The 23,124-nt window shown below is 37.5% G+C and overlaps 1 protein-coding gene across 1 annotated transcript in view; it reads left to right on the top strand.

Moving 5' to 3' along the window:
- The window catches only part of ELP4 (elongator acetyltransferase complex subunit 4), a 146,606-nt gene that overhangs the window by 57,198 nt on the left and 66,284 nt on the right, over nt 1–23,124 (top strand). Inside the window, exons 8-9 of the mRNA XM_054283655.1 lie at nt 6,572–6,680; nt 9,378–9,484. Coding sequence (XP_054139630.1) covers nt 6,572–6,680; nt 9,378–9,484 — 216 coding nt within the window. The remainder of the gene's footprint in view (nt 1–6,571; nt 6,681–9,377; nt 9,485–23,124) is intronic.

Genomic DNA, 23,124 nt, shown 5'->3' with positions numbered 1-23,124 from the left:
ACCTATTTCTTCCTTTCCTGCATGGAAAGAGGGCTCAGCCAGATTTATTTCATCTCCAAATAAATGCAAGAGCCCCATGCCCCAGCAGCACTCAGAGTCACCTGCAGCCTGTGCTTCCAGTCACAGAATGCTGAGGAGAGAGAAGAGAGGAGAAAAGCACTGGGCAGGGCTCAGCTCACAAAGTGTCACCCTTTAGCACACTGCACATCTGTCACCTCTTTCAGCCACACAATAACAGGATTTTCAGCTTTCTGGGCTCCCACTCCCGCACCATCTTCAGCCTGTTTTAGCCCAAATCCAAGGATGCACCTCCTGGAGCAAGCCTCAGCTGCAGTGGGAGGCTGAGCTGGGACCCCAGCTCACTCCTGGCTGCCTTTTTGCCTTTGGCCAGCTCACACCACACCTCTGTGCTTGTTGCTGACCTGTAAAGGAGGAGTGCAGCCCTTGCCTGTCTTTTGCGAAGCACTTGGAGATCAACAGATGGAACGTTTCATTTAAGCTGCTAGGCTTGGTCCATCTTTTTTAGGCTGCAGCAGCAGCAACTGTTATTGACTTGCTTGATTTATCTCTGTTTAGTGAGCTCTCATTTCCCTGCTTTCAGCCTTTAGGTCTGCCCTTCAGTGGCAGAATAGACAAACTTCTGATTTTGTAAGGTGCCAGGGTTTGCTGGCCTGAGATGCTTTCAAAGCTCAAGTAATGCACAAGTCCATCTTCAATGAAGATCCAAAGTTTGTTTTTTGGGGTTTTTTTTGTTTGCTTTGTTTTTTGTTTGGTTTTTTTTTTTTTCTTTTTAAGTGTGTGATATTTACTTTTTATTTCCTGGCTCACTATTCTTCCTGAAAAATTATCAAAATTGACTGTGTGCAGTGTCACCCACCTTCATCTGACATGTTATGGTAATATGCAAAAAACACTGCAGAGTTCCCAGAGCAGAGGCAACTAACAGGACAAAGTTATTAAAAGCAACCTTAAGAGAACAACCAAAATCTGGAATTAATTTGTTGTGTAACATATTGACCAACAGATGCTTTGTTACTCTCTTCCCATTTTTATGAATATGTTGCATCTAATTGCCTGTTCTTGTCTTCACTACTTGTCCTTTCTTTGCTTCTGCAAATTGTATAAAATTTTTCAAATATGTTCTTTACTGCTTTAAATTAGCTGATGTAACTAGCTATGTTATTTAGCTATGACAATATTATATATTTATATATATATTATATATACATAATGTATATATTATAATTGTCTATTATCTATTACTATGTATAATTATAGATACATAATATATATAATATATATTATATATATTATATTTATTATATATATTATATATAATAGATAGATTGTATAATTACAATATTATACATTAATGTTATTCTACCTCTAAACAAGTCAACCAAAATCAGTTTTTCTCTTGTTTCATCCATACAGGATATTATACCTAAGTTTTATGATAGTCAGTAAGGTTCTTCAAAGGTAAAAGAGGAATCCCCAGGTGTGGATTTCTCATCACTGAAGGCGTTGTACTTTGCAGCAAATCCTCTCAGTTTATTTCTCGAGCCTTCCAGCAAAGACATGGCACTTGTGCTCAGTTTTCTTGTGAGATTGGTACAGATTTCTGCACACCAAAATTTGTTAATGGTCATTTTATATTCCCATGGCCTGAGCGTACATTCATTTTAGATCCAAAATTCAACATTCAGTTAGGAAATTTACTGTGTGCAAACACACCTAATCACTTTGGAGTTGGAAGATGTGTAGAATTTTATACTTTACAGTCTTTAATAATTATCAAGTAACACTTTTTGGCAGAGCAGTTGTTAATAATTTATTTTGGGTATTTTTGAATAATGATAATACATTAATACTTTGAATCTTGCTATAATAATGTCCTATTATTATTTGTGAATAATAATCAGAATAAGTACACAAGCTGGATCTCTCTATAAAAGTAATACAAGGGGCCATTACCCAACATCTTTTACCAAAAGAAGATGTATGGGTAATTCTGAATTTTTCTTGAGTAGTAATTATTAACAAATAGTCATAAATATTTAAGCCACATTTCTGAATAACTTATATTTCCAATGTAAAATCCTTTGGAGATGAAGTAGTAATGACATGTGGTAAATATTTGTGTATTGTGAAGTCATTACTGCATCATTGTGTGATAATCTGTCAAAAATATCAAGGATTATTTCATGTATTGAATATCCAACCATTGTTTCTTTTTAGTTCAATTTGCCTGTCTCTATTATGGTGCTAAGCTTATTTCAGTTTTATGCTACAGAATGTAGCAGAATTAAAAATAAAAAAAAAACCAACCAATTTTTTAGCTTTTCTTGAAACTTCACACACCTAAATTTGCTTTAATTTCACAAGATTCATATTATTTGGCATGAACTTGCTTGGTGTTTATTACTGAGACCTCCTTTGAAATGAAGTGTCAGGAGTTCTGCATTCACCTGTTGGTAACAACAGAGATTGTTGCCTCAAATTAAAATTTTACCTGGGCTTGGGAGAACTGTCTGAATTCCTCTTTGCTGACTGGGTTTTGTCCCAGTACAAACAATATTTGTAATTAGTGGTTTAGGTGATGAAATTGAAGTAGGATTCAATGTATTAATTCTTAATTAAATTATTTAAAATAAAACCAATGAGGGGATTATATTACCAGAATGTAAAGATACAGAAGTAGCCCTCTACCAAAATATAGGCCTAATGTCTCTCTGAAAAGAGGTGTGCCCTTAAAATACCTTCTTTTCAATGCAGAATGTAAGTCCATATTAAAATTATGTTCATGTACTAATCAGAATAAAAATGCAAATATATGCAAAAAGGTTTATATTTATATTATATTTATATATATTATATATATTTATATAGGTGGTAATTCTATCTTATTGTAGATCCTTAACATGAGTGTCTTATTTCCTTTTAAATTTTGAGGTTGTTTATATGTATTATGTAGAAAAGTTCAGGCTGTCCAAAGAAAAATGTCCACTCCCTGACTTTTCTTTATTTATGCAGTGCAAGCACTGAGGATTTAAATATTTTCATGGCACAAATGTTGTGAGGTCTTTAATTTTTTAGAAACTGGCAAAATGAGAGGACGGATTTTGGGTGTTGGAAAAATTTTGACAGGGAATCAGAGGAGAGCTAGAAATTAGAGCAGAGGGGAAAAGACAGATTTTTTCCCTAATAGGGAATCCAGATGAACCAAGATTCATTTGATTAATAGTAGTAATGATAAAATTGTGGTGCATTGAGAACTCAATCCAGTAGAAACACGCGATATTAATTTCAGTGTGGAAGTTTGAGCATACAGAATTTCTGTTGGTGGAGTCCCATGCTTTGTACTCAAACACAGAACACGGGGCATTTTAAACAGCTTTTGTTGTAAACAAATATTTTTAAACAATATATAAAACAACTGATCGAATTATTGCACAAATAATTACTCAAAGCTTATGCACCTTCTGAAAATAAATTAGTAAGGCAAAGCAATATTTTTCCATATTTCCCTTGCCCAAAGCTGCGTGAGCACGTGTGCAGTTCCCATTTCCAGAGCCAGCTCGCTACGTGGATTTTCCTGACATGTTTTGAAAGTACACTTTGGTTGAACCCAAATATTGCAAGTTTGCACTTAAAAGAAAATGTCTGTCTCAAACAGTAGCACAAAGTAAGATACAGAATGGATGCCTAGCCCAGCCTGCACAACAGGATTGCTACCATGTTGTTAGAATAATTATATTTTGGCTGAACTAACTAATTTATAAAAGCTGTGGCACATATAGCAAGACTGAAAACTTTCCAAGGCTGGCTTTTTGGGTTGTTTTGGGTTTGTTTTTTTTTTTTTTAATTTTTAGTATAATTTAAAACAATACCTCTTGTAGCTGCCAACAAACTCTTTCCCTGAATCTCACCATTCCTGGCTTCCCTCCTAACCATGTCCTGGCTCCCCTCCAGAGCTGCCAAGTTTATGCCAGAAGCAGGAGGTATATTTGTATGGGGCTGGAGGAAGATCTGGAGCTCTGTTACATTTTCCAGCCCAGATGGGGCAACATGATTTGTGTCTTTATGTCAGTGTGCCATACATCACAACTATCTGTGTGCTGACGTCAGCTTTGATCGGGCATTAATGTGCTGAACGCTGCAAACTAGAAAATACATGATAGATACAGATCTATGGCAACAATGCCACATAAGCAAATGTCTGTTTGGTGTGGCCATCCACTGTGCAAAATATTTCCCAAGATACACTGCATTAAGCCAGGGGAATATTTTGACACACTTGAAAAACAAAAACAAAATCAGCGTGGGCAAAGAGAGCACCATTTAAGAAAGCAAACCCTTTCAGAGGAAGAGCTGAAACCCAACATGTTAGGCAAATATTGAGGTGCTGTCCCTCACTTGAATCTTAATTTTGAATTAAAACCAAATAAGGAAATGCTATTCTTATGATTTGCAGGACTGTCAGTGATGGGGGCATGTTGCTGATGGTTTCTTTCCACAGTTTTTGTGACCCATTGTTATCAAAACTGGCAAGCAAAAACATCAGCAGACAGCAAATGTTTTTTTCAAAGGATAGGTTTTGGTTTTTTTTGTATCAGGACTTTAGCTTTCTTTCCAGGAATCATCAGTGTTTATTTATTTATATAAAAGTTTTTTGCTTCTTACTTACACAAAGAGCATCCAGCAGCCTCCTGAAGAGCTGACAAAAGATGGCCGTTTCTGGTCTGTGGGGTTGCAGAGGTCACTGACTACTTTAGATTTACATTTATACCATCTTTATGTGATTGCCCCCATAGAATAAGGATTCCATTAAAATATAATATAGTGTCTCTCCCTTCCTAAAAGAGGAAATGATTTGCAAGCCAGCTTCACAATAGCAAGGTGTGGGGATTGATGTGTGGGCAATGTCCTTTTTACCTCACATCACTTGTGTTACTCCTCAGAAAGGAAATTCTGTGGGGTGGCAGCACTTTATCATCCTCCATGGCCAGATTTGTGGGTAAAATGGAAGTTCCCTGGCTCCACGGGGGTGGATGCTCTTGGCCTGGGCACAAGAGGCTTTGAAAAGAGCCCCCTCCCCAGGACTTGATGCCATCTGGCCCAGAAGGTGGGGAAGGGAGGGGGTGTGAAGGTGCCATGGGATCTGTGGGTTTGGGGCTGGTAACCTGCGCAGATTGGGCTGTCCCAGGCAGGCCACAACTTCATGTGGAGGTCAGGGAACAGAATTCTGTTTATTCTTTGACAGGAGCAGGAGATTTTCGCCTTTGGTGACTGCTCTGTAAGCTTCTCTGTGGCTAGAAAATAATGGTTATTGAAAATAATGGTTATTGAAATGGTTATTGAAATGTGGGTTCTTGGGAGCAGTTGGGAGGTTGATCACCATTTTAATAAACCTGAATGTCAGTACAATGCATGGACTGTTCTAACATGTCTGGGGATGTTTTAGTGTCTCTGCTCCTAATTGACGAATCGCTATTATGGAATGGTTTATCAGTATTTAAATTTACCTTTCAGAATAAGCAGAAGTCATATAGTTCATTAAAGAAGTGCAAAATGTACAAAATACTTTAAAATCAATGAAAAATACCCAAACTAGAACCTGGGGCTGCAGAGCTAATTCCTTATAATTGTAATGGGTATTTTGAGATGATTAGTCTTGATACCCCTGAAGGTTTGATAAATGTAGCACCTACAAGCACCAAGAACAAGTATTATAACTATTAAGATAACTATTTGTTATCTTCAAGAAATATTTTGATTTTTACCAGAGAAATGGTTCTCTTTTTTCCTCATTAAATACTGACATCATCAAAGCATTTAAGAACATTTTTTCTGACTTACCCCTGAAGATTTCTGTTGTGACCTTTGAATGTCTCTCTGCTATATAAAATTGAGTAAAGAAAACCACGTGGAAAACAGCTTATTTAAGGCATGTGACAGTACATTGTAGAACAAGACATAAGGCAGCACGTAAAAAATCACAAATATATTGATAAATGGTAATGCTGTTTGAAGCTTTAGAGTCATATATTGTGCAGAGAGAAACTTTTACAGGGAAAAGTGCTGAGAAATTAGCATTGAGTTTTCTGTGTTCTACTGATAGGCAAAATGAATAATTGTGTGGGCTCTGCTTGCTCAAAGTATTAGAGATGATATGCCTAAGTGTATTAAAAACCAAGGTTTTCAGAACCCAAACAAAAACTGGGCATCAGACTCACAGCAGAAATCAATGAGAGATAAGCCTAACACGTGGCTTGCAGATATTGCTGATGTGAGCAAATGCTTGTTGTGAAGATTTAGGGAAATGTTAATTTAGTGCTAAGTTAGCCCTTTCATGGTTTATCCTTGTCAAATATTTGTTTTCTTTGGACACATACTTGAAGTCTTTTAATTTTATTTTTTTTTAAGAAAAAAGCCTTCTAACATAATTTATGTGTATTGATGACCTATTTTCCCCTCACAGTTTGCCACTGAGAAGACCAAGGCTTGCTCTGTGAACATTAATTACCTTTTTCATCACGTAGGATGTGTATTTTGTTTCCATGTCTTACAGAATAAAGCAATTATGGAACGTGTAACAAACTTGTCAGATATGGTGGTTGGTCTTGAATCATTTATTGGCTCTGAGAGAGAAACCAATCCATTGTACAAGGATTACCACGGTGAGTTCCTTCTTCAGCAAGGCAAAAATTCTGCCCTGGGTGTTTCTGGGGCACTTAGCAGCTCGCCCTCCAATTGGGCATCTGCTCTAAAGCAGCGTTTGATTTCATTTTGGAATTATATCTCTTAAATGTTTCCCCTTGCCTAAGCAGCCTTGAGTTAGGGAAATTTCCAGCAAAGTGCATTAAGGCTGCAAAGGAAACATGGCAACTCCTTGCATGTTGTCAGGCTGCATTACTGAGGCATGGCTCAATCAGATGTACATCTCACCAGGCAGGCTTTGGGGAATTCACATGCAGGGCAGGCTTGGCAATCATCTGACCAGCGAGCTGGACTTGTCATGAAATCAATACTTTCTGATCTGCCAAGTTTTAAATCGAGAACACGGGAAAACATGTATTTTAGTTAGTAAGGTGAATAAACTGCCGGATTATGTGCTGAAAAATAAGGTTCTGTTTTGTCAGCTATAGGTTACAGCACTTGCGCTTTTAAGGAAATGTAAAATGTGAAACTGATTTTGGTAAAAAGTCATGTAGCCTTTCGAGTGTTTTATCTTCAAAATGGGTGCTTAATCTTGCATTTTCTTTCCCAAAGATTTTTGTCAGCTGTTGCAGCAAAACTATTTAAATTTTAAAAATAATATTAGGAGTTGTGCACAGCCAGAGCAGTGGATAACAGTTTTAGCTAATCCAGAGCACTGTGCATAAATTACAGCTCTTATTATTGTGATATTACTGTAGTTCCATGGAAACCTTCAGCTGAAAGTAAACTGCTTATCTGAAATCTGCTGTAAACACATGACAGTGGCAGTGTTTTCCCCAGCAGAATGTATGGAGTACACAGAAAAAAAAAGCAAAGATGATGTTGAGACACCACTGTGTGTATGCAAGCTGTAATTAATAAATCAGAGAAAAATCTTTCTGACTGTGAAAGTGGTGCACATTTCATTATCTGGGGAAAAAAAGGTGAATGAAAAAGAAACCGTGAACAAAAGCTGGAATAATTTGCCTAATTATTTTTCCAACTGTATAATCGTGATATGGCCTTTGTTTATGCTAGCATAATTCTGTCAATTTAATACTCCTTTTTTCATTACTGAAGAGATCCTTTAGGACAATGTTTGTTTTAGCTTTTATTTCCTGTTTTCCTCTAAAAAGGCACGCTAAGCCATTTCTGGTGCTATTTAATACAAATTATGTGCCAATATACATAGCTTTTGGGATTTGCACAACCTTAATTTGACAGTCTGAAAAAGGGTGTTTCTAATGGTTTTAACTTGGTAGATTCTTTTTGCCTAAGAACATATTTTATGGTATTTATTTATTGCGGATGATGAAAGATTTTGACATTATTCAAGAGAAGTTTGATTATGTTATTGCATTATTTAATGAATACACCGTAATCATTTTGTTAAGCTGCCTGCAAATTTAAATGTTTGAAAAGCCACAAAATAACAAAAGAATTATATAGCTTACCCCTAAATGAAAATTTTTGGGATACTGTATATAAGCAACTCTGTGTTATACCTGCTGTTCCTATATGTAATAATTAGATTTTTTACTCAAAAACCTAAAAAATAGTTCTTCTAATTCACTGTACAGTAGGCAGGCATAGAAGGTTTAAAACTGTAATAACACTTTTCTAATATAATTGACAATTTTTGTAATTAGTGCCCGAAAAAAATGCTGCTTTTTAAAGTGCTTCAATTTTAGGAAACTTAAAAAAAAAATAAATAAAAAATGCCTGAAAAAAATACTTGCCTTATTTGAAATAAGGAGTTTAATGTTTGGGGATTTTCTCACAGCTGCCGTTTAGAAGTCAGGTACCTTTTCTAAACGTTCAGTATTTCCATTTAGACGCTGGCTTTCTGAATAACAAATATAGGCCAGTAATTGAGAAGCCCTGAAGAATTTTCCTGGTTTTCAGACGTAGAAAATCCCCCTCAGGTTGTTCAGAGACTATATTAGGCTGCACAAAAACCATCCAGCGTCCTTGTCAGAAAAAATCAGCCTGACTTGCAGCTGACAGAACGCGGAGCTTGCAGTGCACCTAGCGCTGCTAAAAACATCTGAGCAGCTCCAGAAACCTCCTGCAGGAGCAAAATTTATTTCTTCTGGGGGGGTTAAAAATCATTAAAAAGCGTCACCCGAACCGGGATTTCCCCAGAAACTTTTTGTTGTTGTTGTTGTTGTTGTTTTCAGGTGGTTTTCGGGGCAGGAAAGGAAGGAGCTCTCATTAGAGCTTCGGTGGTTCTCAGTAACCCATGAGCCTTGTTTTGCTGGCTGCTTACTGGTGCATTTAATAAAATAAAGATCACTCCGTGGTGCCGTGGGCAGCGTGCAAGGTGATAGCCATATTTGCTTACTGTAAATACGAGGGGAAATCACACACAAACGGGCTGGAGTTTTGACAAGTATTAAGATGGCTCTTTACATCTGTACTCCTGTACCAAAGTGCAATTAGTTTTCCCCGCACAAGGATTTCTGTTTATCTTATTCTGCTTGATTACTTGAGCATAATCGCGCCGTTTGCTTCATTGCTCCTGGTAGTAAGCTCCAGTTTAAAAAGGGGAGGATGAGTGTGTGTAAATATACAGAATTCTGCTGTAAGACTCTAATTTATGCATCTGGATGACAGCGTTTCCTTAATTTTTTTATTTTTTTTTCTTCCCCCCCTCCTTTACTCTTTCTTTCCACAAGGTTTGGTTCATGTACATCAGATTCCTCGGCTCAATAGCTTGATCTGTGATGTGTCAGACACCAAGGACCTTGCTTTTAGATTAAAAAGGAAGCAGTTCACCATCGAGGTAAGAGAAACCTTGTTTCGCTGTTTAGAACCCAAAAGGTGGAGCTAATCCCATCTCTTATGTTTCGTTTTGTTAAAATACATAAAATATGCATCAGATGATGTCAATTCATTTCGTTCTGGCTTTGCTGTTGGGAAGGGGTTTATAAAATACTGTAATATGCCTCCTAATTAAAAATGTCTCGTTTGCTGCCCTATAAATACTTTATTTTGGTTTAAAATGTACATAGAAAGTAGGCCACAACCTTCAATAACAAAGCATGACATGTTTCTAAGGATGTCAGGAGCATATTTAATTAAATGTTAATGACTTGCTCTTACTTGTGTTAGTGGGTGGGAAAGTAGCTACATGTTATTACCCCAGTAGAGGGATTTTAATGTATAATGTTGGCTAAAATTGTGTGTGGTATGGGGGATAAGTGTCCTTATCAGTATTCAGAAACCATTTTCTTTGCATTACTGAAATCACCTTTCGCTCTTTTATGTCATTTTAAACACAGTATCATTTACACTAATGTCCTTAAGTAAATTTCCTACTAAATTTGAACTTTTTTTCTGTGACCTTTATGCAGGCAGTCCTGATAGAAGGCAGTTATACAAAAGATGTATTTCATTTTTATCTTGCTAAAGAGCAAATGAACATAGCACTATTAAGCAATTAGAGCTGATGTATTTATTAACCAAGTAATGCTTAGAGATGGAAGATGGCTTTCAGGGTGATGCAATAGTCATCGGTACAGTCTGGGCAATTTTTTTTTTTTTTTTTCTTTAACAAAGACATAAAACAGCCAAGCATCCCTGACAAACCATTTTGTTTAATCTCTTTTCAAATGAAAAGCTCTTAAGCAGGCCACTTGTCTTAACTGCTTGAAACCATAAAAAGGGAGAATTGCCACCAATAAATTAGCATATTTTTTACTTCATCACCAAATGCTGGTCAATGTGGCTTGGCACTGCTTTGGTGTTTGGGACTTCACCCTTAAGTGACCACTTTGGCCCTTATTTGACCCTCTGCCCTTTTTAGCTGGCCACTTGATAAGGTAACTTAAGGGTTCTCTCTCTTCACTGCCCCCTCCCCTTCACAATTGCAAGTAGCCCTAACCTATAAATCATTGAAAGGGCCCTATCAAGTGACAAATTAAGGTGCCCTCCTCCTAATTAATGGTCATCAATGTCTTTAATTATCTAATCCTATTGAGAGGTAGTTAATAGTTAATCAGGCAGCCAGTTCTTCATGCAGGTCATCTCTGCGTGAGTGCTAGAAGTTTCTCAACCAGAGGGATCCTCTTCAGAAGCCACTTAAAGGCAAGCACATGGAGGAGGGCTTTTTTTTCCCCAAGACAATTCCTTTAGAAGGTTTGTCACTTTCCAGAGAATGCAGCGAGTGGGACCAGGCGTTGTGAGGTATTAAAGCATTTGAGCAGTACAGTAGGAACAAAACCCTTGGTAGTCTGTGTTTGGTTTTAAAATGCGAGTGTTCTCTCTGTTTTCAGAGGTGTAGAGAGGCGTGCACCCTCATTTCACAGCGTAGTAAATTCTCATTTGTCATAGCTGTGAATTAGGGTATTTGGGTGACGTCTCAGAACACAATTTTCTCTTCCCGACACGTTTGAGATTCTAATCTGTAATGTAATTTAGAAGGAAAGAAAACTCTTAGCAGGAGGCTCTAAAAAGAATTGAATTAGCCATGGGACATTGGAAACAGGAGTGAAGTGCAACTCTTGAAACAACCTGTTGTCTCAGACATGCGTGGATGACCCACTTGTGTAATTTCTGCCTTCGCTGCTCAGCTGCAGCCCCTTTTGAATAACTTCAGGTTTTGTTAGAGATATGCTTTCTGTAAGCTGAACTGACACAAACTCTCCCTTTTTGAACATGTTAGATCACTGTCCTACTGTGATCTTCCTGTACAAGTTTCGCTAATCCATAATACATATGTTTTTCTTCCTCATACTGTTAGGGAAAGCAGAGAGGCTGGCTGGGGTAAGAAAATGGGAGTAAGGAAAAACTGAATTAGGAAAGGATGTGAACGAGGTCTTCTGAAATGGCTTTCTGCAGCTAGAATGTGATGTGTCAGCAGTCAGTCAGCGCTGGTTCTGGGGGCAGAAGCAAAAAGCAGCACAACAGTGTGCATTGCAAGCATTGTATGTGCCTTATACACAATGCAATGAGCTAGGGCTTCTTCAGTATGTAGCCTAAATACGAAATGAAAATTTATATAGAGTACCTTAGAGTTTTTGGAAAGATTCTACATACTTATATGCATGATTTAGGATAAAAATATTGCCCTCTACTTGAAATGCTCCTTTAAAATCAAATTGCATAAGAAAAGCTGGAAACACAGAACCTATGAATTACGGTGACATTTCTTCCAAACGGGTTTTCTTCACTAGACCATTCTTATTTTATAGTTTAAATAAGAGCATGGGACATGGATTTACTCATCTCTGGATTGCTCACCACTAAAATAACTCCTTATAGTCTGGCCCTCGCAGGTGGAAAACTTTGAAAGTCAAATCTATTTTATTAGATTGCAGTTTTGTGGGAGGAACTCCACCTCTTTATGGCCCGCAGAATCTTTTACCATTTCAGTTTTCCTTGTGTCTTCTTCATCAAAATAAGATGGATTGAAATGTTCTCCAAAGAGATTTTATTTTAAAATTCAGGATGAAAATGGTTTTTTAATGAATATTTATGAGTGCTCATTGTCCATTTATAAATGATGAAGAGGAACCTTCCAGGAAAGCTTCCATGTTTATCTAAAAGGTGCAGTAGCTATTTCAAGCTTTCTCAAATCTTCACACGTTAGTTACTAGCAATATTCTCTTATATGCAGCATTATCAGAGATCTATCTTATGTGCATGCCACTTTAAAGGACACAATTTTGAAGTTAGCCTGTCTAATCCTATTTCTTCCCACTTTGGAATCTTAATTAGAAGGAGATAAAAACCATCATTTGACTAAATTATTGTCTCGAATCTGTAGCAAAAGGTATAATCCGCAATTGGGCCAATTAGTGTACCCCATAGTTAGCTATGCTGAGGCAGGAAACTTGATTAGATCTGACACCAGCCTAGTTCCCACTGTTGTTTTGCCAGGTATGATGGTCAGACTTCAAAGGGCTTGAGGCATCAGCAGGGCAAGGTTTGGAGGCCAGCTTAGGTCCGGTCGTTAATCTCCCCGCTAAAACCACAGCAGCCCTCGCACAAAACAAGCTTACACGACACAATCATGCGGTATTAAAGTTTGGGTTGAGTCATGCCAATTTGCCTTTGATTTTCTGATGATTGACTAAAAGATGGCTACATGACTAGACACATACTGAACGTTTACTGATTAGGTAAGTTCCCCAAATATTTGAAATATTTTTTGATTTCTCAGTTAAATGATATGACAGCCCGTTCTTCTTAATGCGGAGCTGTTCTTGAAGTGCTTTTTTTGCTTGCTTTGTAGCTCTGAGTGTAACTTTTAACAGCATTGGAGAAATTTTGTAGGAGCATTACATTCGTAGTTTTATTTGACAGAACTTTATCTTTGTTGTTCCAAAGCCTCCTGTGTCAAGACTTAAGAAATCTCTGCTGAAATTTGGTTTTTTCGCCGCCCCAAATTTCTATGGGAAGATTTTTTATCTTTGTTACTGGGGTAGATTTATAATTGCTCTCCAAAAAGGACATTTTCCTTTAATTATTTTCCACCTCACCATTGAGCAAAGCACTGCTCCACAGCTGTGATTACATAAGTGTTCCTTTCTTTTGCAGTCTGATTTGTTCAAATATTGCAGTAACAGTGACATGTTTCCATTCTGAGAAAAGCCTAAGGCTGCTTTAGTATTATTCCAAATGATTGAAATTGCCATCTTGCTGACTTTCCCTTGGGCAGCTTAGGGCCTGTTTACTTTTGTATTTGTTTCACATGTTCCCTCTGAGTTTGGCTGGCAGGACATCATTACCTGGTTTGACAAGACAGTTGGAGAAGATTCATATTTGATTAACTCCCTTTGTTATTGTCTGGACAACACAGAGCTCTGAAATTATCTATTTAAAGTTAAAGCCCCTGATACATTCAGATAAGTGCTTGCAAATAGCAAAGTTTCTGAGGGTGGGTTTTTTTTTTTTTAATTCCCTAGTTTTGCTTAATTTATAAGTCTTCAAGTTACTGTCAATTATTAGGAGTATAGAGATGAAGCTTTTTTCCTAGAAGTTTTTATATTATAGTTTGTCTAATAAATAGTTGTTGTGCAAATACATTTTTTTAATCAAAACTCAAGTCACAGCAGCCAACATTTTCTTTTAAATGGCTACACCACCTGTGCAGCCCACAATAAATTCTTTAGAAGCCAGCTCAGTTTGAGGCCAAATATCATATATGATTTAAAGAATAGCCATGCAGCAAAAAAACCCACCAAGTTTCCAGAGCTTTATGTACAGATTCAGGATCTTTTCTGAGAGGTGTTTCCTAACAGGAGAGGGGAAGGAATTAGAGGAGTCCTGTGGCTGGTTTCTCAGAGCAGGGCAGATGAAGTATGGCACTGTGGAGCACTCTGTATTTCATTTTCCCCATGCTAATTGCCAGAGTAAAAGGTGAAGTCTTTGGAAGGAAACATAACCACCAAAACCAGCAGCTGAGCCTATACAGAATTAAAAATAAACAAATTGTTCCAAAGGCATTCAAATAATGAATGTCCTGTCTTCATCTGGCGGGAAAAGACTGTGAGAAAATTAATGATGGCCAAAATAAGAAGTAATTGCAACTCCAGGCATTCCTTGTGTCCAACACTGTATTTGGAAGATGATTTCAAGCTCTTTGAGGTGGTGATTTTGGCCATTTAAAGCAGGAGCTGTGGCTTAGGTAGCCTCCATCTGAAATCTCTGCATTTCTGACTTTTCTTGTCCTCCTTTCAGTGTCTCTCTTTTCATTGCTTGTGGTAAACTTCTTATTTGCAAAAGGGAGGTGCAAGTGGCCACTGTCAGGCGTTATTTACCCAAACAGGTGGGTGAGACAGGTCAGAGCTGATGTCTGCAGTAAAACCAGAGCACAGGTTTGGTCCTGAGGGGCTCAGCACATGTGGGACCAGTATATATTTAAAATACAGTATCTATTAAATCAGTGTATATTTAAAATCCATGCCATACCAACCTCTCAGCTGAAGTGAGATCTAGAAAATGGCATCACTTCTTTTAGCTCCTCCCAAGAGAATTTGAGGCTGTCTTCATTAATGGCTAAAGACAATATTATCTTGGTTATGTTCCTCAGATGTTTCTAAAGTTGAGTAAATCTGTAAATAAATGCAGTTGAATTAATGAGCTATTTTTGGCCACTGTTAACAAAAGGAATAAGTGGACCTGGGAGCTGACAAAAGGAAACACTGGTTAATTATAAATTTAGGTTAAATGTCAGTTCTGTAGCAACCATTCAGTAAAATAAGGAAAATAAGCTAATACATGCTACAACATACATGCTACCATACTGATCTATACACCTTGAAATATAGAAAAAACTACCCTGCATTTTGACATTGTCAAAACAGACAGTGAGACAAGACTTGACCCTCATTTAGGGCCTTATGGTATCAAAATAAACCTTCTTTTACCAAGCCAGCACTTGTGTCTGCCTGGGGCAGGGTTGAGACTTCCCTGCTTCTCCTGGTTCAGGGACGAGACAGAAACTTTCCCAGAGTGTTACAGAAAGTGTATTTCTGCAATTTTCTCACCCCCATGTGTCTGAGGTACCCCTGGGGCTTGCATGGGATGCCTTGGGCAGCGGCATCATCGCTGGCAAACTCTGTGCTGGATGTTCTCTCCAGCTGGGGGGCTCCAGACTCTGCACATATAACCAGAATTTCCAACAGAGAGAGGCAAAACACTGGGATAAAATTCAGCTGGAATTTATACCAGCAAAACCAGGGGTTTTGCATTGGTTTTTCCTGTCCATTTTCCCCATTATATTCACCACTGGCTATTTTAAAAATAGTTCAAAAGACAATAATTATAACACCATAACATTTTCTTAATCTAAAAATAATAATACTTAAAAAAAATATTTTTTTTTTATTCTCCTGCAAAACTAATTCTGTCATAATACCAAGCTCCATTTTGCATTATTTCACCTAGTAGCCAGTTCAGGTTCTCTTTACCTGGTATGGTGTACTTCACTGAATTGTTTTGTCAGATGCTGTCAAGCCAACCTACCATTGTTAAAGAAAATCAAACTAAATCATTTTGGCATGAGCCTTCCAGGAATAAGGCACAGAATATGAAGGGTTTGATGAAATCAAGGATTTGATTTCAATATTGTAAAAGACTGCCTGTCAAAAATGTATTACATTCTTTCAAACAATTTTGAATAAATATACGTGTTTTAAATTGTGACAGTACAATTTCGCTGAAGTTTTGGGAGAGCATTTTTAAATTATAATAACTTGAGGTGAAGCAATACTTGGAGAGCTCCTATTTGAAAAGAAAAACTCTCTGAATCTTAATGGTACACTGGACTGAAATCAAGTGATCAATTTTATGGAATATATGGAATTTTATGGAGTATATGGAATTTCAGAACACATATCCTGTGCACATGAGGAAGGATTTAATTTGAAAAAATCGCCTTCTTGTTGTATGCTGCTTATTAATGTAAATTGAATTATTAATTATTTGTCTGTAGGCAAATACAGGAAGATATTGCTAACTCTTAGGTTTCGTAGGAAGATTTGTAATATCCTGAAATTTATTTTACAATTAATTTTGTCTTATGGGTTGTATAACTCTGTAATGGGAAAGTTCCACTCAGTTTTTCAAAACTTTAACCCTTGCAATGCAGTGCAAGCGCAGTTTCTCGTTAGCAAACAGAGCCCATTTAACAGAACTCACTTAAACAAATAATTCCGGTGTTTGGAAATATTTCTGCCACGTGCTGTTGCAAGGTAAGAACGTGCAGCACAAAGTCATTAATGCTCTGGAGGGTCACTTGTGCGTGTTGTAATGGGCTGCTCATTCTCAGGATCTGTGCTAAGGGTCAGTGTTGCAGCACGAAAGGGTTTGGCCTGTTCACTCTCTCAATAAGTGGGTCAACCTCTCCTGCATTTGCCAGAAAAGTAAAGCAGCTGACATATTCCTACTTTCTAACTGTTGGAAGACAGGCAGAATAAGGGCATCTTTTTGTAAAAGTGTTGGTTGATAAGGGTTTAAAAACTCTTTCTTTACAAATCTCTATAAAGGATGATATTATTCATTGTTATAGTATTCACTATTATAGTGAATACTATAATAATGTATAATATATTGTTCACTATTCTATTATTCACTATTATATTATTCACTATTATATTATTCACTATGTTTTAGACAAAGGCCTGTGGGCATGAGTTAGAAAGATATTGATGGTGAGTCTTTAAGAAGCAAAAAGAGTTAAGCCTCATATTTGTAGTAGTTCTCAGCAGGAACCGAGTGCCACTTCCATTAAATGCTCTTTAAAATATCACAAGTTTTAATTAAATTAGGTGATTTTGTCGTTGTACCATGTTCTCATTTCACAAGGAGTAGCAAATCCAATCAGGGTGTTACATGGTAAAACACATCTCAGGTTTTCTGTGTCTCTGTAAAGGCAGGAAAACGAAAATGCAAGCTGAGAGGAAGCCCCATGTTCTCATCCACAGGTGTGCATTGTCCCTGAACCTTATTGCCATGCCCTGGGGTTCAGGGCTCTTAGTAAAAGATGAGAGGAGGAGGATTTTCCACATCCAAGGTGTGCATCCATCTGCATCTCCTTGTCTCAGTGCTGTTTGTTCTGGTTTTAATCATGATCTTCGGGTAGGAAGTGACTCAAAGTGCTCTCTGAATGAGGAAACTGGAAAATAGCCATACCTAATACTTGTAAATGGTTAAAATGGCATTTTGTGGGGAAACAGACCAATGCTGCCAAACATTTGCCATTTCCACACTTAACTTTCCAATGTTTTATTGGAACTCTGGAAATTCAAGATTAGGTGTTAACTTTTCCAGGCTTTTGAAAATATTAGTGCTTTTGCATGAACATAAATCTGCAAGGAAATCACAAATTTATAGTTTCTTTAAATTTTTCACCTCTACAGAAATTGTTTCATACCATTTTTCTGATCTATTTCTTTCACTGATTCACAAAAAATATTACCCTTTATTGAGCTGTTAATACAGGAGCATGGGTTTTTAAATTATTTTTATTGAGAGCAAACTAGTCATTATCCTCAGTCTGAAAGACCTCATGAAAGTGCCAGAAAGAGAGAGGAGGGGAAAAAAAATAAACATACACTGCAAAGTACTGTAGCTGAAGAAAAAACGTTCCAAAATGATTGTGCAAATACTACTTTTTGCTTTGGCTTAATTATGGGGTATTATCTGTAACTAAATTCCAGAGTACATTTTATTCTTATATTTCTGGCCAAGAGAATTGTGCAAAAAGTAGATTATCATAAGCTAAAGGGGTGAGGACTACAGTGCCCAAAGTGTAAGCAAAGTTAGATTTTGGTCATGCCATCTTTATTGCTCTCTCTCTCACAGTTGTTCTAGTTACATGGTTTTGATATTTTTTGTATTTGGTTTTTTTTCAGTTATATTTCATAGTGTTTTCAAAGGATTCTGTATCACACACACAATGTAATTTAAAGTTTCTCATTTCATGTTGAAAACCAATAGCTTTTGAAATATCAAGTGAAGCTGTCTCCTAGAAGGAAAACATTATTTATTGCAGTTAAAGTGGTGTTTCTGGCCAGCTTGACATTGACACCATATTATTCCCCTTCAGAATGAATTATATTACTGAATTAACTGTTCTGTTTCCTCCTTCCTTCTGAAGAAAGTAAGCAATAATTGTATAGTGTACAATAATTAAAGCTTTTTATTGCTGTCCATAAATGCATAAATAAATAAAGGGAATTTGGCTGCCAACTTACACCAATCATAGACTGCTTGACTTTCAGAAAACAGCTGGTAGCACTTGCTGAAAGTAGTTCATTTTAAATGCCTCATTTCAGGTATTTAAGGTTTGAAAAACCTGGTTTTAGCTCATGAAAACACAGTCTATGGGCTTTTCATCTAATTTTTTCCTGTTTGAAGTCTGTTATAGAAGAAATTACTCAAGAATTCACTCTGGTGTTGTGAGTTTATGTTTACAAAACAGTTGCTAAATGGACTTACTTTTTTTCTCCTATTAAACCAGTAATCTTTGGGCAGTGTGTTTGCTTGAGTCTTGTTGAACAGTAAAAGCAAAAAGCAAAGATAACCAACCAGTTTGCCACTCTTCAGGAAGTGTGTGAGTGCTGCAGAGGAGAAATCCACTTCTGCTGCATCCAAAGCAGCCCCTGCTATTCTCAAAATAACCTGGTTGCTCAATATTTAAAGTTTTGAGATCTTTTATTAATCTTTGCTGAGGCATTGCACCTCACTTTTTGTGGGAAGGACATGGTTTTATGGCCCACATGTGAACATTTGAGGATTTGGCCATGGGAGCTGAGTTTTGAGGGGGTTCCTGAAGTCTCTGTGACACACCTGAGATTATCTGCCAGGCATTTGAAATATTTGTGAGCAAAGCATTCCCCGAGTTTGGGGAGGAGCTGCTCAGTGACTGCCTCACCCAGGCTGGCTCCTGGCTCTCCAGATGGAGCAGGGAGAAGCTGGAGCTCAGGGCTGACCTTATCACTCTCTACAGCTCCTGAAAGGTGGCTCTGCTCACGTGGGGTTGGGCTCTTTCTCCAGGAACCGACAGAATGAGAGGACACCAAAGGAAATATAGGTTGGACTTTAGGAAAAAGTTTTTTACAGAAAGGGTGATAAAGTTCTGGAATGGCTGCCCAGGGAGGTGGTGGAGTCCCCATCCCTGGGCATGTTTGACAAAGCCTGGATGTGGCACTGGGTGCCAGGGTTTGGTTGGGGATGGGTTGGACTGGATGGTCCTGAAGGTCTCTTCCAACCCGGTCATTCTGGGAATTTTGGGAATTCCCAAGGAGGTGATGGAGTCCCCATCCCTGGGTGAGTTTAACAAAGCCTGGATGTGGCACTGGGTGCCAGGGTTTAATTGAGGTGTTGGGGATGGGTTGGACTCAATGATCTCTAAGGTCCCTTTCAATCCAGTCATTCTGTGAATTCTGTGAGAATTCTGGGAATTTTGGGAGTTGTTTAAAACAGGCATGGATGTGGCAGTGGGTGCCAGGGTTTGGTTGAGGTGTTGGGGCTGAGTTGGACTCCATGATCGTGAAGGTCTCTTCCAACCTGGTCATTCTGAGAATTTTGGGAGTTCCCAAAGAGGTGGTAGAGTCCCTATCCCTGGGTGTGTTTAACAAAGCCTGGATGTGGCGCTGGGTGCCAGGGCTTGGTTGAGGTTTTGGGGCTGGGTTGGGCTCCATGATCTTGAAGGTCTCTTCCAACCCAGTCATTCTGTGAATTGTGTGATTCTGTGCAGTGTGCAGATCCTTGGCTCTGGGAGAGTTCTCAGTTGAGCATGGCTGTCCCAGGATAGCTCAGGGTTCAGGCATTCCCCCTTAGCTGCTTTCATCTGTGAGCCAACGCGCGAGTGGATGAACCAGAGCAGACCAAGGATGGTCCAAACCAGGGCCTGCTCGTGGATGTAACCCCAGTCTGGGTATCCAGAGTGTGATGTACAGGATGAACACGTCTCTGGCCTCTGGAGGTGCCAGATGTCACAACTGAGCAGCATTTTCTTTCTGTTTCTCCATTTTGTGCAGTTATCCATTGGTTTCGTCTCTTCTCTCATGGATTTATTGGGGATTTGGTCACGTTTTTCTTGACTGATAAATGCTGCAGTCTCTGGAGATGGAGATGTCTCAGGTCTGCAATCTAAAGCCCCTCCTAAACTTGCTAATCAACACTTCTCACCTTTTGGTGTAAGGCTTTGTAATTCTGGGCGGGTTACAGGTTTCCTCTACTGCCTCAAATCCACTTTTTCTACCAGAGAGTAGCATGGCAGGAGTTACATCAGCTTCTTTTTTTTGCTTTAATGAAGAGAAAAATGCTTCTCCTTCTAGGATGAGTATTTATTAAGAGATACAGACCAGTATGTAATTTGTAATTCTTGTTGCTGTTAAAAAAAAAAAAAAAAAACTAATAGGGAGGAAATCTAGTACTTGTATTTAGATCTGATCCTCAATAGTAGCATAGCCATGGGCTGTTTATGCTTGGTCTACATCATCTATACTAAAAATAGCCTTCCTGTCATTTTATTGGCAGAGTTTTAGCTACTCCTTTAATTCTGTTTAAAAATGGATAGAGGGAAAGACAGCATAAATATTGAATGTGTGCAGATATTTCAGTAAGTAACTAAAAGGAGATTCCTGATGCTTTGAAGAGCTCTATAATTAAATGGAATTCTTATTTTTTTTTTTAAGAGGCATTTCTTAAATTAATATAATCTTTTAAAGCATTGCCTTAATTTTTGTATTTGTATCATTAAAGTAGCCACTTTTAAATAGCTATTTAGTACTGTCCTGCTTAAGCTTCATTCTTTTTAGATTTCCTTTGTATTTTGATAAGAAATCACTGGTGAGGTATTTCATGTCTCATCAGTTTAATGGGAAGCCACATTATTTCTGTATTTTCTATTAATAAAGTGAGTTTTTGCAGAATAAGAAGACAAGTCACTACTGCCTGCTAAAATCTTCAGCAATAGCCTGAAAAATTCAGGCTCATTCTGTTATGGTTTTTGAAAACTTGTGGAAAAATGAAAGAAGAACTGGCTTTTTTGTGTTCTGGCTGTCCTACAAAAACTTGGGCTGCTTTAGAAACTTTCAAGGCCATAGTCATGTTGAGTAAAATACAGTTTTAAGGTGAAAATGCATCTCTGATTATTTTTTATTAATCTGAAAAAGGCATTTTTACTTTGAAAAGGTCATGAAAATTAGATTCAGGCTACTGAAACACCCTTAAATCTACAAAGGAGAAATTTTACTGTGTTAGTAGAGTGAGACTCTGTTGTAGAAAAGTTGCAGTGAAAGGATTTTGTCGGTGGATGACTCATAATCTCATATAAGAAGCACCTTTTCCTCTGGCTGAACTAAAGTTCTGTTTGCACCATGGTCTCTACTGCTTCTGCTTCTCCATTTTTGTTCATCCACACCCTGATGAGTATTTGCATCCTTTAGGGCAGTATTATCCTGCACATCCAGTGCAGATTTCTGTGCTCATGCAAATAGGAATAACTGGAATACTTTCTTGAGGCTTCTTTGATTTTCATTAATTTTTGTTTCTCGGGTTTCCATCCTGAAATTCTGTTGTTGCTGTACAAATTGATCAAAAAAATCAGCATTTATTATTGTGGCCAGATGCAGTTGAAAGTAACTTTCTGTTAACTGCTGCTTTTATGGGAGGTTGGTGGTGCTGTTACAAGTGAGATGATGAAAAGAGAAGCAATGAATATTGAAGTTTTTACATTAGGGCATCCAAAATAAAGTTGCAATCCATCTGTTGCATAGCACTGACATAGGGGGGCATATCAGTTTTCAGAACTCATAATCAAAACAGATTATTATTGCTGGAAATTATGGCTAACTGGAGTGGTTTTATACATATAATCTAGACTTCTGGTAAAAATATCTATAAGTAAAGCAGAATTTGTGCAAAGCCAGGAATAATCCCTTAATGATAATTTTTATTGTGAGCAGTATCACATTATTAATATTCAAACTATTTTATCAGGGTGTTTTTTTTTTAAAGAGGAAGTATGGTTCCATCCAGAATTACATCCCTGAAATATTTGATGTTCCCAACATTAAAAAAAAAAATAAAATAAAATTGGAAAATCACTTTCCATCTCAAAAAATCAAAGCAGCTATTCTTGTTTCAAGTTTCATCTAATATATTGTTCGGGGTGGTTGTGTGATAAACACATTATTCCTTGAACAGGAATTAAGAGTAAAGCTGCCAGGAAGGGGTTTTGTTGTCAGAGTAGTTCCCGCCTCATGTTTTGTAAGAGATTTCATGGTCCCATTGTAAAGAGTGGATGATTTAAAACGTGTTCCCAAGATAAACTTTCCCATTGTCATTAATGAGGATGGATAATACTGAGTGACAAGTGCATTAGGAATGACACAGAAAGAGCTGTTAGATTTGTCAGAGCGTATCACTTCAGGCAATGAAACTTGAGGACATTCTCTTTTAGCAATTTTTTGCTATTTATTTAGAGAACCAAGGATTGTGATTGCTCACACAGGTGGATTCTGCTGTTTAGTTCATTAAATATTTAGGTAACTTTGAAAAGGTGAAGGTGATAAATATGAGCATTGTGAGGTGCACAAGTGGTTGCTGTGTTTACAAATAATTCAAAAAAACGAATACACCATTGGTTTGTTTTTAAAATGTTTATTTTGTAGATAATTTTTTAATCTGCAATGCTCTGAACAGGAGTATTTTAAAGTTATATAATAAGAAGTCCTCTGAACTGTCATAGTGAAGCTTCTGGGATAAAGAAGCCTAAAAATTAGGACACTATACATGTAATTTACATTGACTTAAAAATTGTATTTCTCCACAGAGCCAGACTTTTTAAATATTTATTCCTGAATAATTAATAATGCATGACTTTTTTTTCCTAGTGTTTAAAACCCTTCCAAACTACAACATGCCTATCCATTTCCATTTTGAACATGCAATTGGTCACTTTTT

The sequence above is a fragment of the Melozone crissalis genome, unplaced genomic scaffold (genome assembly GCF_028551555.1).
Source record: "Melozone crissalis strain CALT ecotype California unplaced genomic scaffold, PUWL_Pcris_2 ptg000038l_1, whole genome shotgun sequence".
NCBI classification, from domain to species: domain Eukaryota; kingdom Metazoa; phylum Chordata; class Aves; order Passeriformes; family Passerellidae; genus Melozone; species Melozone crissalis.
The sequence above is the reverse complement of the archived record's forward strand: the minus strand, read 5'-3'. Positions and strand labels throughout refer to the sequence as shown.